Source organism: Macrobrachium nipponense, chromosome 2 (assembly GCF_015104395.2).
Source record: "Macrobrachium nipponense isolate FS-2020 chromosome 2, ASM1510439v2, whole genome shotgun sequence".
Classification (NCBI taxonomy): domain Eukaryota; kingdom Metazoa; phylum Arthropoda; class Malacostraca; order Decapoda; family Palaemonidae; genus Macrobrachium; species Macrobrachium nipponense.
The window spans coordinates 169,689,252-169,707,535 of NC_087201.1; the positions used below are offsets into that span (position 1 = coordinate 169,689,252).

At 36.6% G+C, this 18,284-nt stretch overlaps 1 protein-coding gene across 1 annotated transcript in view; it reads right to left on the reverse strand.

Moving 5' to 3' along the window:
• Positions 1–11,243: 11,243 nt before the first annotated feature.
• LOC135221372 (protein VASP homolog) overlaps positions 11,244–18,284 on the reverse strand; it is a 108,939-nt gene continuing 101,898 nt past the window's right edge. Inside the window, exon 3 of the mRNA XM_064259172.1 lies at positions 11,244–11,470. Within this exon, the coding sequence (XP_064115242.1) occupies positions 11,244–11,470 (227 nt within the window). The remainder of the gene's footprint in view (positions 11,471–18,284) is intronic.

Sequence of the window (18,284 nt, forward strand, 5' to 3'; positions counted from 1 at the left end):
GACGCGTCGGTCAAAGGTCCCGGGTGTAGTAACTGACTGAAATTATCCATTGTGGAAGTTACATCGTTATATTATGATATTTCGCTGATGAATGACGAAGGTCATTTTGACCGGTCGTTCAACGGATTATTATTCGTTGCACATCATTGTCTAAGTTTCAATTAATGTTCAAAAACTGTTGTTGTTGTTGTTGAAGTAGCCACTTTTCCGTGCTTGTTGTTGATCATTTTAGGTTCAATGCTTCGGGACTGTGAAAGGATATTGGAGTTATTTACTCTAATGAGAGATAATCAGGTACACCTATTCCACTTCGTTTGGCTACAATGTCCCCGATGTTGGAGATCAATATACCCTTTCAAAGGGTATATTGAGTACATTAGTGAAGACATTCCTCTCTGAAGGTGTGCTTTTATCATTTACCATAAGAGCTGGGAGAAAGAATATTTCGAAAAATAAGCGAAATTGTAACAACAATAAAGATGCGAACTTTAGTAGGTCAGTAACCAATGAATTAGTTAGACTGAATTATTTAGACGAAGAATAGGATTCGGAATGAGTTAGTCCATAATACTAGAATTTAGCCTGCGATTATTTTTTTAAATATAATCGATTACGAAAATTCCTTTAAGTTAAATTATTTATGCATTTCAGTTTCGTAGCTTACACTGGAAAATAATGTACTTTCTTAACACCTATATTTCTGTTCTATAATTATACCTAACGGGATATATCATATCTTCCTAGAGGAAAAATGCTATTCAAAATAAAGAAAATAATGAATGCTTTAACATAGTTGAAAAGTAATATAAAAATTCTAGCTCGTACTTTCTTCTTTTCCAAGAAATATACTTTTCCTGGAAAGAACCATCATCCCCTCTTCCAGCTGTACTTTCTCCTTTTCCAGGAGAGAGCCATCATCCTCTCTTCCAGCTCGCACTTCCTCCTTTACCAGGAAAGAACCATCATCACCTTTTCCAGCTCGTACTTTCTCCTTTTCCAGGAAACAACCATCATCACCTTTTCCAGCTCGTACCTTCTCCTTTTCCAGGAAAGAACCATCATCGCCTTTTCCAGCTAGTACTTTCTCCTTTTCCAGGAAAGAACCATCAATTCCCTTTCGAGGAAAAAACCATCATCCCCTTTTACAGCTCGTACTTTCTCCTTTTCCAGGAAAGAGCCATCATCTCCTTTTCCAGGAAAAAACCATCATCCCCTTTTCCAGCTCGTACTTTCTCCTTTTCCAGGAAAGAACCATCAATTCCATTTCGAGGAAAAAACCATCATCCCCTTTTACAGCTCGTACTTTCTCCTTTTCCAGGAAAGAGCCATCATCTCCTTTTCCAGGAAAAAACCATCATCCCCTTTTCCAGCCCGTACTTTCTCCTTTTCCAGGAGAGAACCATCATATTCTTTTCTAGGAAAACACCATCATCCCTTTTTCCAGCTCGTACTTTCTCCTTTTCCAGGAAAGAACCATCATCTTCTTTTCTAGGAAAAAACCATCATCCCTTTTTCCAGCTCGCACTTTCTCCTTTTCCAGGAAAGAACCATCATCCCCTTTTCCAGCTCGTACTTTATACACCCTTCTTTCCAGTGCCAAAACCACAAAAGACTAGAAATGAAATTAGAGACGAATTTTCTGACATGGGAAATATAACTGGTTGGCGCGTCGTGAAATTTGGCCTTCTTGAGTAAAAGTTAAGTGCAAGGGTTGCCACCGAGATAGAAGAAGAAGAAGAAGAAGAAGAAGAAGAAGAAGAAGAAGAAGAAAAAGAAGTTTTCTTCAATGTCTGACATTTTACTCTTTCCTCTAATTGCCTCGAACTTGAGAGAGGAATCAGGTGGAAGACTTTTGAGTTGCAAAAGAAGTCACTCTCTCCCTCTCTCTCTCTCTCTCTCTCTCTCTCTCTCTCTCTCTCTCTCTCTCGCTCAGTGTGTGTGTGTGGTTTGTGTGCGTGGTATAAAAAACTACGTATATGATTGAAGTTGAAATAGAATTCTCTCTCTCTCTCTCTCTCTCTCTCTCTCTCTCTCTCTCTCTCTCTCTCTATTATCAAAAACTATGTATAAGATTAAAGTTGAATCAGAATTGACCTCTCTCTCTCTTTCTCTCCTTCTCTCCTCTCTCTATCTCTCTCTCTCTATTATCAAAAACTAGTATAAGATTAATTAATCAAAAATTCATCTCTCTCTCTCTCTCTCTCTCTCAGTCAAACTTTATGACTTGAATTTTTCTCCAGGATAGCTGTAAGTTATATGACTACATATTCAGCGATATTTATTTAAACTTTTTCCAAATGAAGATCGAACGTTTCTTATATAGACTGCACAACGGCAGATATTCTTATTATTTTCCTTCGGATGGTTTCATGGCGTTTAGCCAAGAAATCCTCGTACTCTTAATTTTTTTTTCTATTAAATTCATATCTGTTGTTAAACAGTACATAAAAAAAATATGCTTTAGTTTATTACGACATTTTTGTCACGGGTACAATTCTGCACATAGTTCTTGATACCACACACACACACACACACACACACAACACAGAGGGAGAGAGAGAGAGAAAGAGGGGGGGGGGCAATTTTGTTTCAACTTTAATTTTATACATAGTTCTTGTACTATATATCTATATATATATATATATATATATCATATATATATATATATATATATAATATATATATATATATATATATATATAATATATATATATATCATCATGGCTATCACTCGATTCGAGTATGAAATGATCTGGGATTTCGTTATTGATGGGTTCTTTATGTGGCTAATGAGACCAAATTGTCGAGCCACTACTCTGTCACAATTGGGGCATGTGTTGTTAGGTGGGAGTGGAGGCTGTGGATGCACCTGGCGAGCTGTCTTGTAGCTCCACGGTTTTTCCAGATGCTGCTTTCTGTTCTCTTCATAATTTTTGATTCCATCTTTCACTTTAACTCTCCAAGCAGATCGCTCCACTGCATCGGTCTCCCATGTTTTATAGATAATGTCACAGTTTTAAGTTGTCTTTTAAGCTGTCTTTGAATCTCTTCCTTGGTTTGCCAATTTCGAGTCTCGTCACTTAGCTCTGAGTAAAAGAGCTGCTTAAGAGGGCGGCTGTCTGCCATTCTGACAACATGCCCTGTCCATCTCAACTTGCTTTTTATTATAATGGCCTCAATACTGAACACTTACATTAGATGTTTCGCAAGGACCGCTGATGGAATTTCTCAAGGGTTTCAATATGGCGTCGGTAAGTTGTCCAGGTTTCGGAAGCATAAAGAAGGGAAGGTAGGACTATTGCCTGATATTACCCTTTATTTTGGGTTGTTAAACACGCAAGTGATGACCATAAACAATTTCTTCGTAGTTTTTCCCAAAAGCTGAGTTAGCACATCTTAGACAATATTGAACTTCATCATCTATATTGGCATTTGAAGATAGATGACTGCCCAGGTATGGGAAGCGGTCTACAGTTTCTAGAGCTTCTCCATTAATTTCTATAGTAGGTGCAACTCTTATGGCTTCAGTTTGGGGTGGCTGATATAATACTTTGGTTTTTCTGATGTTGATGGAAAGTCCAAGACTAGAGTAAGCATTTGCCAATGCATTCAGTATAATTTGCAGATCATTTTCAGCTAGCGCACAGACAGTGTTGTCGTCTGCATACTGAAGCTCAACAATAGCAGTAACATTGACTTTAGTTCTTGCCTTTAGCCGGTTGAGATTGAATATTCCTCTGTCTGTTCTGTAATTGATGGAGATACCTGGAGGCAATTCATCTTGAATGAGGTGCAAAACAACAGTTATAAATATGGAAAACAAGGTAGGAGCAGCGACACAACCCTGTTTTACGCCCGACTCAACTTTGGAAGGTTCAGTAAGGCTACCATTAGCCATTACAATCACCGACATATTATCATGTAGTAACCTCAAGATCTTTATGAATTTTGGTGGGCATCCATATCTAGATAGTATCTTCCAGAGCAGCTCACGCTTGACTCTGTCAAAAACTTTAGTCAAGTCAATGAATCCCAGGTAAAGGGGTTTTTGTTGTTATTGACATTTTTCTTGCAGCTCCCTCGCCGAGAAAACCATGTCAGTTGTACCACGAGCAGGTCTGAAACCACACTGAGACTTGGGTAGGATCTTCTCAGCTAGAGGTGTTAGTCTTGTTGTAAGAATTCTTGCTAAGACCTTTCCAGCTACTGACAGGAGGGTAATTCCTCTGTAATTTCCACAAACTGATCGGTCCCCTTTTTTCTTATACATTTGTTGATAATTCCATCAATGAGGTCATTTGGAATTTCCTCATGCATCCAGATTTTTTCAATTAGTTGGTGAAGTTGACGATGTAAGGTTGGTTCTCCATATTTATATATTTTGGCAGGAATGTTGTCGGGTCCCACAGCTTTGTTGTTCTTCATAGAGAAAATAGCCAACTCCACTTCCTCTAGGGTTGGTACCACTGTAAGTGTCATATCCAGTGGGAGACGAGGGAGTTGATGTGGTACATCCTCGTCTAGCACAGGGTCTCTATTAAGTAGTTTTAAAATCTTCCCAACGAGATAGGTATTCATTATTGTTTTTAAGGAGTCGAGTGCTGTCTTGACTACGTAAGGGTGCTAGCCCTTGGGAACTTGGCCCTTATATAGCTTTCATTCCACTGAAAAGGCTTCTCTTGTCATTTCTGTCCAAAGAGGGATTGGAGCTCGTTTGCTTTGTCTGTCAACCACTTGTTTTCCATTTCCCTTGTGGCATTTTGTATCTGAGCTCTTGCTGTGTGGTGTATTTTCTTCTTTGTTTCAGACTTTGGGTCATTCAGATGTTCAAACAGATATTTTCTGGCCTTTGAATAAGATCTTGGATAGCTGCATCATTCTGATCAAACCAATCTTGATGTTCGTATTTCTTCAGACCAACTGATTCTTTACATGCGCTGATTATGGAATCCTTAAATTTACTCCAGTGATCAACAATATTGGGTGGATATTCCTGTTCTAGTTTATTAGTGAGACACTGCTGAAGTTCAAGCTTATTCGAGTCATTCTTAAGTGAATCAACGTTAAACTTCAGTCGCTTTAGTGCATGTACGTTTCTCTTTCTAGTCAATATCTTCATCCTAATACAAGAGTATACCAGGTGGTGGTCAGTCCAGCAGTCTTCGGCTCCTGTCACTGATCTTGTAAGTAATACATCCTTTCGATCACGAGATCTTACTATAATGTAATCTAAGAGATGCCAGTGTTTAGATCTTGGATGTTGCCAGGTGGTTTTAAGTTTATTTATCTGCCTAGAAAGAATATTAGTTACTACCAGATCATGTTCTACACACTTCGAGAGTAGGAGTGCTCCATTTGCATTAATTTTGCCAAAACACTCTTTTCCAATGGTATATCTCCAGATGTCACTGTCTCGCCCTACTCTGGCATTAAAGTCACTTAAAAGGATAACTTTGTCTTCATTTGGGATAGCTGTAAGAGCTGTGTCTAAAGCGGCATAAAATAATTCTTTTGTTTGATCCTCTGCAAGAAGGGTTGGAGCATAAGTACTGATCACTGTGACATGTTTATTTCCCTCAAGATTTAGTCTGAGTGTCATTAAGCGTTCATTTATGCCACTTGGGTACTGAAAAGCATGCAATTTTTTACAGCCAAACCTACACCATGCTGTCTTGGTGTTCCAGGTTCCTGTCCCTTCCAGAAGAATGTGTAGCCACCACCTTTTTCACACAGTTATCCCTCACCAGCAATAGGAGTCAAGGAAGTGCCACTATATCTAAATTAAGTCTATGGAGCTCCCTAGCAACAAAGGCATTTCTGCGTTCGGGTCTGTTTTCATTTTCATCTAGTAGTGTTCGTACAGTCCATGTTCCAAATTTAAGTTGTATAATTCTTCGACCGCAAAGTGGTGTGGCCCCTGGGTGCAGTTTTCCAGGCAGGCAGGTTTGAAGCAGACTATAGTTAGGGCACCTTTTCTAGCCCCTTCCCCATTCAGGGTGAGCAGAGTGGATCCTAAAAAGGGCTGCTCAGACATGGATGCCACTGCCGAACAACTCTCCTGCTTCATCCAAAATTGAGCGACTGGAATGAGCATCCACCGCTGACGTGCCAGTTGAGTCCAAGAGCTTCCAGATAACACAATCCTGCCCCCACCATCTCTTCTGGTCGCCGGCAGACTTGAAATGCCCCACTAGTCGTACTTCCCAGAGGCGCCTCTTCGTGAGATTGTTTAACGTGGATACACTGCTGCACATACAGGAGACCCACGAGCTTCACTGCAATGGTTGTTGTCCAGTGGCACAAATGATTGTGACGACTGCACCCCTTTGCAGCCGTTGGATTTCAAATAAATGTCCTCTCTTCCGCCTGCCTTACCGTTGAAGGATTTGGTTTTACGTCAGAGTTTCCTTCGCTTAGGAGGACTGTCAACCAAGACTAATGAGCTCCCCCTACCCATGGGTGCAGTTTAATGTCATGTCAAGGTATATATATATATAATATATATATATATATATATATATATATATATATAAAATATATGGATAGATAGATAGATAGATAGACCGAGAGAGATAAAAATTTTTGTGCAATTTCAGACTTATACTTATTTCTTAATACCACAAAGACAGAGAGAGAGAGAGAGAGGAGAGAGAGAGGAGAGAGAGAGAGAGAGAGAGAGAGAGAGAGAGAGAGAGAGAGAGAGAGTAGGCAAATTCCTTATTGTGTAAAAAAAATTGCTACTGATTTTCAGTAGTTGCTAAATTATATTCAAAATTTAAAGTGAAAAAATTTTGAGAGAGAGAGAGAGAGAGAGAGAGAGAGAGAGAGAGAGAGAGAGAGAGGTTGGAAGGGTGGCACAATCCAAAAATTGGAGCGGACAAAAATGCCTGTCAGCCATAATGTCAGATCTCCCAATAATTAAGCCACTTCCTGCCACGTTTAGGGTCTACGGTGTCTGATGGGAACATCAAGTGAATTCAACTGAATTTTCTGTGGACCTCGACTGTAACAAAACTGTTGGTGTCATTTTAGTAAAGAAATATATTATTTTTTATTTTTGTCAATTTTGAATTGGGCTTCGAATGTAACAAAACTGTTGGTGTCATTTTAGTAAAGAAAAAATAATTTTTTATTTTTGTCAATTTTGAATTGGGCTTCGACTGTAACAAAACTGTTGGTGTCATTTTAGTTTTCAATTTTCAACTCCATCACCCGAGGTACCACATATGTTTTGTAAATCAACAATTGTGTCTGCGATTGTGTACTTTTTTTCCCTTTTATTTACATTTTATTTTTCTAACTTCATTGCCCAGGTAGTCGGTCAGTCATTTGATTTATAAATTAATATTTTTTTTATCTTAACAATAAATATGTCTATTACTATAGACTTCAATTTGATTTCTCCTTTATTTCTCATTAGCCTCTGGAGTCTTGGTTCAATAGAATTCACTCAAGCAATAATACATCCTGAACACATCCAAAAATTGAGAGTCAGTCATACTATAGTCTTGGTTTAATGGAAATAAATCCAACCATAATAGATCTTGAACACATTAAAAAATCGAGACACAGTCATACTAGAGTCTTGGTTTAATATAAATCACTCCAAGAATAATAGATCTTGACCACATCCATAAATTGAGAGTCAGTCATACTATACTCTCGGTTCAATAGAAATCACTCAAGCAATGATATACCCTGAACACGTCCAAAAATTAAAGAATCAGTCATACTAAAGTCTTGGTTTAATAGAAACCACTCAAGCAATAATGGCTTTGAACACATAAAAAAATTGAGACACAGTCATACTAGAGTCTTGGTTTAATATAAACCACTCAAGCAATAATAGATCCTGAACAAATCCTAAAATTAAGACTCAGTCATACTAGAGTCTTGGTTTAATATAAACCACTCAAGCAGTAATAGATCCTGAACACATCCAAAAATTGAGAATCAGTCACACTAATGTCTTGGTTTAATATAAACCACTCAAGCAATAATGGACTTTGCACACATAAAAGAAATTGAGACTCAGTCATACTAGAGTCTTGGTTTAATATAAATCCAGCCATAATAGATCCTGAACAAATCCACAAATTGAGAATAAGTCATACCCAAACAGAGCTCCCACCTTTATACCTTCTGAATAACTTACCACATTTATTCTGAATTTTGGTCAATGTTGACGATAAATATGCTAATAAGGCATCTTTCTTGCATCATGTCTGATAAAACTTAGCTCTTGTTATAAACTGATTTGTGTTTAGAACTACCTGACCGCAGATTTCCCAAAAGGAAATATTAATTATGCATAATACTGGTAAATCACAATTTTACAAAAAATTAAAAGCCAGGTTTACCCCCCAAAATATATCTAGTTATACAAATGTATATAATTTTTATTTTACCCAAAATGATACTATCTCAAGTCAAAATATTATTGAAAATTGACTTTTCGAACGTCATTTTCAACCAAAAATCTGGAACTTTAGAATTTATATTTATATTTACATGAATTTTATTCTAATTTGAAAATTTTCATTTCTATTCACATGATTTTCATTTATATCAACCTAAGAAAAAGCTGCTGAAGTTGAAGAAATGTATATATAAAAAAAATGGATGAAGTAAAATCTCTCTCACCCTCTCTCACTCCTCTGTGTGTCTTACAAATCTCTGCTTTCAGTCTTAATTCTCTGTCTGTATGTCTGTTTATGTTTCATCTGTTTGTCTGACAATCTCCTATCTTTTATCTGTCTGTCTTTAGTCTGTCTCTGTCTGTCTCTCTCCTATCTGCCTATCGTCAGTCTAGTCTTCGACCGTTTTCTCTCTCTCTCTCTCTCTCTCTCTGTCCAATTCCTGAGTCATTACGTTGAAATCCGTCTCGTTTACATTATTAATGGGGTCGTATGGAACTTTCTCTCTCAGCCATTTTCAAACGTAAACAAAGATTCGACCGAACAAATAACCCGAGTGTGGGCGGAGGTGTGACGAAGATCTCTCTCTCTCTCTCTCTCTTCTCTCTCTCTCTCTCTCTCTCTCTTTCAAATTCATCTCTATCCCAAGTGTGAATGAGGTAGATCCCAAGACTACAGACATTAGCATGGCAAACTATTTTCTTATGAATTGTTGATAAAAGTCAAAGTATGATTATCCCCTCTCTCTCTCTCTCTCTCTCTCTCTCTCTCTCTCTCTCTCTCTCTCTCTCTCCTCTCTCTCTCAATTTGTTTTGAAGAGTTTGATAATAGCATGTGTGTATTTATAAGGATATTTGCAATTATTATTCCATTAATGATTTGATACTCCCTCTAATTATCTTTGCTTATATGTGTGTGTGTGTGTGTGTATGTGTGTCTTTTTGGGTGTGCGTGTATGTGCTGGGGTGTATGTATGCATCCTTACATGTGAATATATACATAATATATACACCCACAAACACACACATAAACATTGATAGAGCACCATAGATACTAATATAGCAACAAGAAAATCAACTAAAAATCAAAATAATAATAATAATAATAATAATAATAATAATAATAATAATAATAATAATAATAATAATAATAATAATAATAATAATAATAGTCGAAAAATTGTTTACATCGAACTTCGCCACTTCTGATCTTGGCAAATTTTTACCGAAAGATTTCGTCCAAGAACGAACTTTTTTTCCCCTCAGGACTTAGGGAAGTTATAAACTTGTGGTAATTTTTCAACGAGGGCGATAAAAGATTGCGGGGGGTGGGGGGTGGTTAGGTTGTGATCCCATCCACCCCCTCCCAACTTTCACCAAGTGACGAAAGCGAGCCATCCAGCAGGTTCCTGCGTCAATTTTTTTTTAAAAAAATGGTTTACAGTCACGTCACTTCGTCCTAAGAGCCAAATTTTTTAAGAAACTTATTAGGTTTCGCGTCCGTCAACGCAGGTAGGAGAGAAACAAAGACCCCGCCCCCCTCCCAACCTTCTTTTAAAAATTCGGTCATTTCATGCCTCGAGAATATACTACTACGTCGTATTTTGCAATGTTATATTCATAGATACATGATAGTGAAAACGAGTAAGGTGGAATATCAATTTTCTTTTAAACTCAACTGTTTTTAGAATATATATGGAACATAAATAAAGATTTTAATATTGTCAATTTACTAGTATATAATACACACACACACACAACACACACACACACATACATCATATATATATATATATATATATATATATATATATATATATATATTTCCTTAGCTTTAAACCAGAGTGTTTTAATGACCCTTTTTATACTTGAGATACACACACACACACACACACACACACACACACACACATATATATATATATATTATATATATATATATATAATATATAGATATATATATATATATATATATATATATATATATATATATATATATATATATATATATATATATATAATATATATATATATATATATATATATATATATATATATGTATGTATGTATATATAAATATATGAAACCGTGTTAATCGTGTACAAAAACAATTTGAATTCTCCCTTCGCCTCAATTTTCATAAAAATTATCCGTAAAATATATCAGAGGTTCGGCTAAAAGAATGCATTGGTTGTATACCACTTGAAAGAGGGATTATGAATGTGTCATTCCAATCCTGTTTAATACTCTAAAGGAACCATTTGAATATTTTTTTTTTTCATGAAAATCATTACTTTATTATATATATATATATATATATATATAATATATGTATATATATAAATATAGATATATATATATATATATATATATATATATATATATATATATATATATATATATATATTATATATATATTTAAAAGTAAAGATCATCTAAAGAAATCGCTGGATTTATGATAGCTTAAAAAATGGATTACGAATGTGCATTATTCCCGTCCTATATACTCTGCAATATAATTTTTAAATTTTTTTATCTATTTACATAATAATTTTTTGAATTAATTTATCTTTTTTTAATAAGTTATCTCTTTCTGTATTTCCCATTACCTTCCATGACCTCTTATCTAATGAATAACGTATTCTTTAGAAGATTGAATTTCAAGTCAGTGGCCCTGTGGTGTGCTTGTTCCATATGAATAGGGTCCATCTTCTGAATAATAATAATAATAATAATAATAATAATAATAATAATAATAATAATAATATCTCATGGACGTGCGGGTGCTCACGGATGCTCCTGCAGTACCCGGAGGGTGCTCGACTTTTCATTGGCTGGCGGCCAAGCGTCGGAAACTCTCGAGACGCGTTGATCTTCTCAGGTGTGTTGCGTCACCAGGAGCCGGGTTTTTATTGGCTGCGACCGTGGTGACGTAACTCCTGGTATTTATTCCAACCTCTTCAATATTGGTCCCGTCCTGGGCAGGAGCATCTGTGAGCGCCCGCAAAGCCATGATATATAGCGAAGGACTCACCACCTGGGTTACGGGCTGCTCTGTGAGCAAGAGCCCGTGCTGACACAAGGTCAGCTTAATCAAAAACAACATCAACCACCAAGATTCAGTCCTCCAGCAACCATTGCTGTGACCATGCCCTGGCAGATCTGGGCGAAACGTAACCCCCCTACAGACGATAACACCAGCGCCCAGGACGCTGCAGGAGCATCCGTGAGCGCCCGCACTACCATATATAGCGAAGGACTCACCACCAATAATAAAGAAAAAAAAATAATAATAATGATATTCTTTGAAGCTTGAATTTCAAGTCAGTGGCCCCTGCGGTGTGCTATTTCCATATGAATAGGGTTCATCTCTGAATAAAAATAATAATACAATACTCATCGTAGCACGAGTCTGGAAATGAAGAAACAGAACCACAGTTATGGATATCTACATACAGGCAGTCAACGGGTTACGACAGTGTCGGCTTACGACGTTCCGAGGTTACGACGCTTGTCAATAGACGTTATTTCCAGGGTTACGACGCATGTTCCAGGGTTACGACGCCAACAACGCTCATCTGGGAGATGAAATATGACACCAAAAATGCAAAATAATCAATATTTGAAGTTTTTTTTGATGAAAAATGCCATAAGAATGCATTTTGCATAGTTTTCAATGTATCCAAAGCATTAAAAGTAAGGTTTTCTCAGGATTATTCACGATGTTCCGGCTTACGACGATTTTCGGCTTACGACGCGTCTCAAGAACGGAACCCCCGTCGTAACCTGGGGACTGACTGTATATCTAAAGACAGATCTATACACAGACCTTTCAGGAATCTGTTTGATTCCCCTTTTGCAATCAAATTGAAAACGGGAATGAAACAGATTCCCAAAAGTTCTTTAAACGGATTTTTATCTTTAAATGTATGTACATATACATAAATACGGTTTTGGTACCTCAATAATAAGAATAATAATAATAATAATAAATAATAATAATAATAATAATAGTAGGCACGATCCCAGGATCCCTGAAAAGGAACTGGAAAAACTATAGCTGCCGAAGTAGCTCCAGGACTCATGCAGAAGAATGTGCTCCTGGAAACAGCGCACATAGTAAAGAAAAGTGATGGACTCATAAGGAGACAGGATGCAGCAACCCGGAACCCCACACTAATAAAAATCACCTACTCGAATAGGATGACTGTGATGACCCCTCCCTTCTCCCCACCCCCCGCCCCACCCAAATAATAAGGTATTGTTCACTTTTCATTCATACGCAATGTACATTAGAGGCATCTCATCATACACTTTTTTAATTGCAAAACAGAATATCCTGGATGCTATTGTAAACCAAAACTTCATATCCATTTGGGCAAAGAAGTAGAATAGGAGGTTTAAGATTAGCGAAAACTTACAATTAATTTTTCCCAAAGAGATTGGCGTCAATGGTTTAGCAAAATGGAATAGACTTTGGAACGAAAGATGTAGCGAGACGGAAAAATAAGCCATTGCGGACTTCTCAGAAAAATCAAGTCCTAAAAGATATTCTAAACGAGCTTTCAAGTTTTGATTTGCTCTATTTCCAATAGTATAATTTAGCCTCTATTGTTATATATATCTTTTACGTTATCAAGTCCAATTAGAGTCCTTGCCTTTGCCTGGGAAAAGTGCTAAATTACAAAAGGACCGGCACGAATAATTCTCAGAATAATTAGCATTTTTCTTAATGTCAGGTATTTTTAATTGTAAAATTCATTCACATAATGAATATTTGCTGTCCTCACCGGCAGCAAATTTTTGGTATTCTAATACGTGATTCATTGTCTATGTATATATATATATATATATATATATATATATATATATATATATGAATCCACAAAAATTGGAGGGTTTTTTAATTACAAGGACAAATTACAGGATTTCATGAAGTCCAATATCATATATAAATTTGAATGCCCAAGATGCTTGGTATTTATGTTGGTTCTTCACGGAGACTGTTACAAGTCCGTTATTACAGCCATTTGGGATTAAGTTATAGAACTGGGTCCAGAATCTCTAATCCCGAGATTCTCTAATATAAGAATTCATGGCAAAGAGTTGTAAGGTTACTATCGAAAAGAAACATTTTTCTATAATTGGCACCACAAAACAAACTACCCATCTAACTACCCTTGAGTCATTGTTTATTAAGCACCTTTCACCTAGTTTACTCCAACACCATCGTCATCTCCTCTCTCTCTGGCGTGAGGTTTACGTGTATGCAGACCTTACCGTTTTTAGTCACTCAGCTCTTTCCTTCTTTATGAATAGGTAGTCTTCTCATTCCCCCTATTTTAGCGTTCTGATTTATTTTTTAATTTTTAAAATTTTATTGTAATTTTTAATTTGTTTATTTAATTTCTATTGTAATTTTTAAGTTTATTTTAATGTTGAATTTCAATTGCAGACTGATGATTGTGTTGTTGACAACATGAAACGTTTCTTAATAATAAAACACGTGTACATGACTGTCGTCTGATTGGACACCTCTTCCTTTATATTCATGGTTTTCCTGATGTGATATATCTATATATATATATATATATATATATATATATATATATATATTATATATATATATATATATATATATATATATATATATATGAATTTTTATCACATCACTCCTTGGCCGATTGGTAAGAAGCGTCACTGAAGTCCTGAATTCTTCCTATGTCCGCTGGTTCGAATCCACGAGAGGACGAATTATATACATACTAAAGAATTCCCCTTCGGTTACCATACATGAAAATACATTAATTAATGGCATATATATATATATGTATGTATGGTATATATATATATATATATATATATATATATATATATATATATATATATATATACACACACAAATCACCAACATAAGCGCTTACACTCGTCTACAAAATATTCCCAAAAGGTCATTGTCCAACCTAAAAGAGCCATTAACTGTACCTGCAGTTATAGGTGAATATTCAATTCTCTCCTTCAACAAGGACTCGCATTGCAAGGATCCCCATTCACGAAAAATCCTGCTACCCAAAAGGTCATCCCCGCGGTAATCCTTCCTCTCTCGTGGGGCGGGTAAGGAATGATACGTTTCTTCTCAGGGAATAAAAGGGGAATAAACACGGAGGATTCTCCGAGGTGGATGTAGTAATGCCTGGTGTTCTTTTGTTTTTCATCCCTTTTTTTAAAGCATTTGCTTCATATATATATATATATATATATATATATATATATATATGTATATATTATATATATATATATATATAATATATATATATATATATATATATATATATATATATATATATATATGTGTGTGTGTGTGTGTGTGTGTTTGTAGATAGATAGAGAGAGAGAGAGTCTAGGAATATCCTAAATAACGTAAATGAAATGGCTGTCAGTAGCCATGTCTAGGGACACACGCAGACATTGATGTCTGCATTCTTCATTATGAAGACATGGGAAGATAGTAAAGGAAATATTTCGTCCCAAAGAAATCAGACAAAAGATCATTAAGCAAGAAGACACTTTATTCTTCCTTCAGGTAAACATTGAAAAAGCACACCAAGATACTATTGAATATCTTTCGTCTCTCTCATACTGTTGAAAATATTTAATCCCAAATATTCAATCCTGAATATCTATCCCAAATCAGGTGAAGCAAGACATTAAAAAAAAGAATAAATTTCATTCCAACGTAAAGTAAATGTTGACAAAATATACAAAAGATACTACAGACCATTATTAAATCATGTTCTTGTTTAGTTTACTGGAAATATTCTTAATCAAGAAAATACAACCACCAACTAACAAGTTAAGGTAAATGACCGTTAGAAAGAAAACAGGTTTCATTGTCACCCCAGGTAAACTTCGATACAGTTTTGGGCCAAATTGCCCCTTGAGGGGCCCGAGGTTGGGGGCGAGGTGGGGGCGGGGGTGTCGGGGGGCGTGTCAGTGTGGCACTCAAGGAGATTTTAATTATTTTCCCCTTCCTATACTCAGTTAATTAACGAGAAAGGGGGTTATAATTATACAGAGGGTCACCCACTTAGTGAAGTGAGCTCTGTGCACAATGCTTTTTTTTTTTTCTTTTTGTGGGTTGATGCACGTTTCTTGCGCTGACACCTTGACGTAATTCTGAAAAGCTACATTTACACTGAACTCTGGGCTATGTTACTTTGTGGAGTCTAAATTAAATATGATTTAATTAAACAGGAAATTCAATTATAAATTTTAGAATACTCTGTCGTGGACATCAAAATGTACATTACTTTGGGGATGTACATGAGGTCTTCAAGATTAATTAATAATAATAATAATAATAATAATACAATAATAATACAATAATTTTAAAAATTAAAATAAGAATAATAATAATAATAATAACAATTCATAATATGAAGGACACGATCAGGAAAGAATATATGCAGAGACTCAAGGCGATACTAAAGTCAAAACTCAATGCTGGAAATATGATAAAAGCCATAAACACATGGGCAGTGCCAGTAATCAGATACAGCGCAGGAATAGTCGAATGGACGAAGGCAGAACTCCGCAGCATAGATCAGAAACCAGGAAACATATGACAGTACACAAAGCACTACACCCAAGAGCAAATACGGACAGACTATACATAACACGAAAGGAAGGAGGGAGAGGACTACTAAGTATAGAGGACTGCGTCAACATCGAAAACAGAGCACTGGGGCAATATCTGAATACCAGTGAAGACGAGTGGCTAAAGAGTGCATGGGAAGAAGGACTAATAAAAGTAGACGAAGACCCAGAAATAATACAGAGACAGGAGAAAAGACAGACAGAACAGAGGACTGGCAACAACAAACCAATGCACGGACAATACATGAGACAGACTAAAGAACTAGCCAGCGATGACAATTGGCAATGGATACAGAGGGGAGAGCTAAAGAAGGAAACTGAAGGAATGATAACAGCGGCACAAGATCAGGCCCTAAGAACCAGATATGTTCAAAGAACGATAGACGTAATAACATTCTCTCCCATATGTAGGAAGTGCAATACGAAAAATGAAACCATAAACCACACAGAGTGAATGCCCGGCACTTGCACAGAACCAGTAAAAAAGTAAGTATATCTTAGTTTTACCAGACCACTGAGCTGATTAACAGCTCTCCTAGGGCTGGCCCGGCCCGAAGGATTAGATATTTTTTACGTGGCTAGGAAAAACCCAATTGGTCACCTAGCAACCCCGGGACCTACAGCTATTGTGGGATCCGAACCACACTATATCGAGAAATGAACTTCTATCACCAGAAATAATTTCCTCTGATTCCGCGTTGGCCGAGCGGGAATCGAACCTGAGACCACTGGATTGGCAGCCCAGCTCGAGAAAACCACTCGGCCAGCGAGGAACTAGAACCAGTACAAAAAGAGGCATGATTCAGTGGCAAAAGCCCTCAACTGGAGCCTGTGCAAGAAACATCAGCTACCTTGCAGTAATAAGTGGTACGAGCACCAACCTGAGGGAGTGATAGAAAACGATCAGGCAAAGATCCTCTGGGGGACTATGGTATCAGAACGGATAGGTGATACGTGCAAACAGACCAGACATGACGTTGATTGACAAAGTCAAGAAGAAAGTATCACTCATTGATGTCGCAATACCATGGGACACCAGAGTTGAAGAGAAAAAGAGGGAAAAAAATGGATAAGTATCAAGATCTGAAAATAGAAATAAGAAGGATATGGGATATGCCAGTGGAAATCGTACCCTAATCATAGGAGCACTAGGCATGATCCCAAGATCCCTGAAAAGGAATCTAGAAAAAAACTAGAGGCTGAAGTAGCTCCAGGACTCATGCAGAAGAGTGATCCTAGAAACGGCACACATAGTAAGAAAAGTGATGGACTCCTAAGGAGGCAGGATGCAACCCGGAACCCCACACTATAAATACCACCCAGTCGAATGGGAGGGGACTGTGATAGAGCAAAAAAAAAAAAAAAAAAAAATAATAATAATAGGCATGATCCCAGGATCCCTGAAAAGGAACCTGGAAAAACTATAGATGCCGAAGTAGCTCCAGGACTCATGCAGAAGAGTGTGCTCCTGGAAACAGCGCACATAGTAAAGAAAAGTGATGGACTCCTAAGGAGGCAGGATGCAGCAACCCGGAACCCCACACTAATAAAAACCACCAATCGAATAGGATGACTGTGATAGACCCCTCCTTTCTCCCCCGCCCTCCCCCTCCAAATAATAAAGTATTGTTCACTTTTCATTCATACGCATGTACATTAGAGGCATCTCAACATACACTTTTTCAATTGCAAAACAGAATATCCTGGATGCTATTGTAAACCCAAACTTCACATCTATTTGGGCAAATAAGTAGGAGAGGAGGTTTAAGATTAGCGAAAACTTACATTTAATTTTTCCCAAAGTGATTGGCGTCAAGATTTAGAAAATGAATAGACTTTGGAACGAAAGAAGGACGAGATGGAAAACAGACATTCGGACTTCTCAGAAATCAAGTCTAAAAGATATTCTAAGAGCTTTCAAGTTTTGATGCTCTATTGCCAATAGATAATTAGCCTCTGTTGTTATATATATCTTTACGTATAAGTCCAATTAGTCTGCGTGGCCTAGGAAAAGTGCTAAAGACAAAAGGCCGCCAATAATTCTCAGAATAATTAGCATTTTTTCTTAATGTCAGGTATTGTTAATTGTAAAATTCATTCACATAATGAATATTTGCTGTCCTCACCGGCAGAAAATTCTTGGTATTCTGATACGTGATTCATTTGTCTATGCATATATATATATATATATATATATATATATATATATATA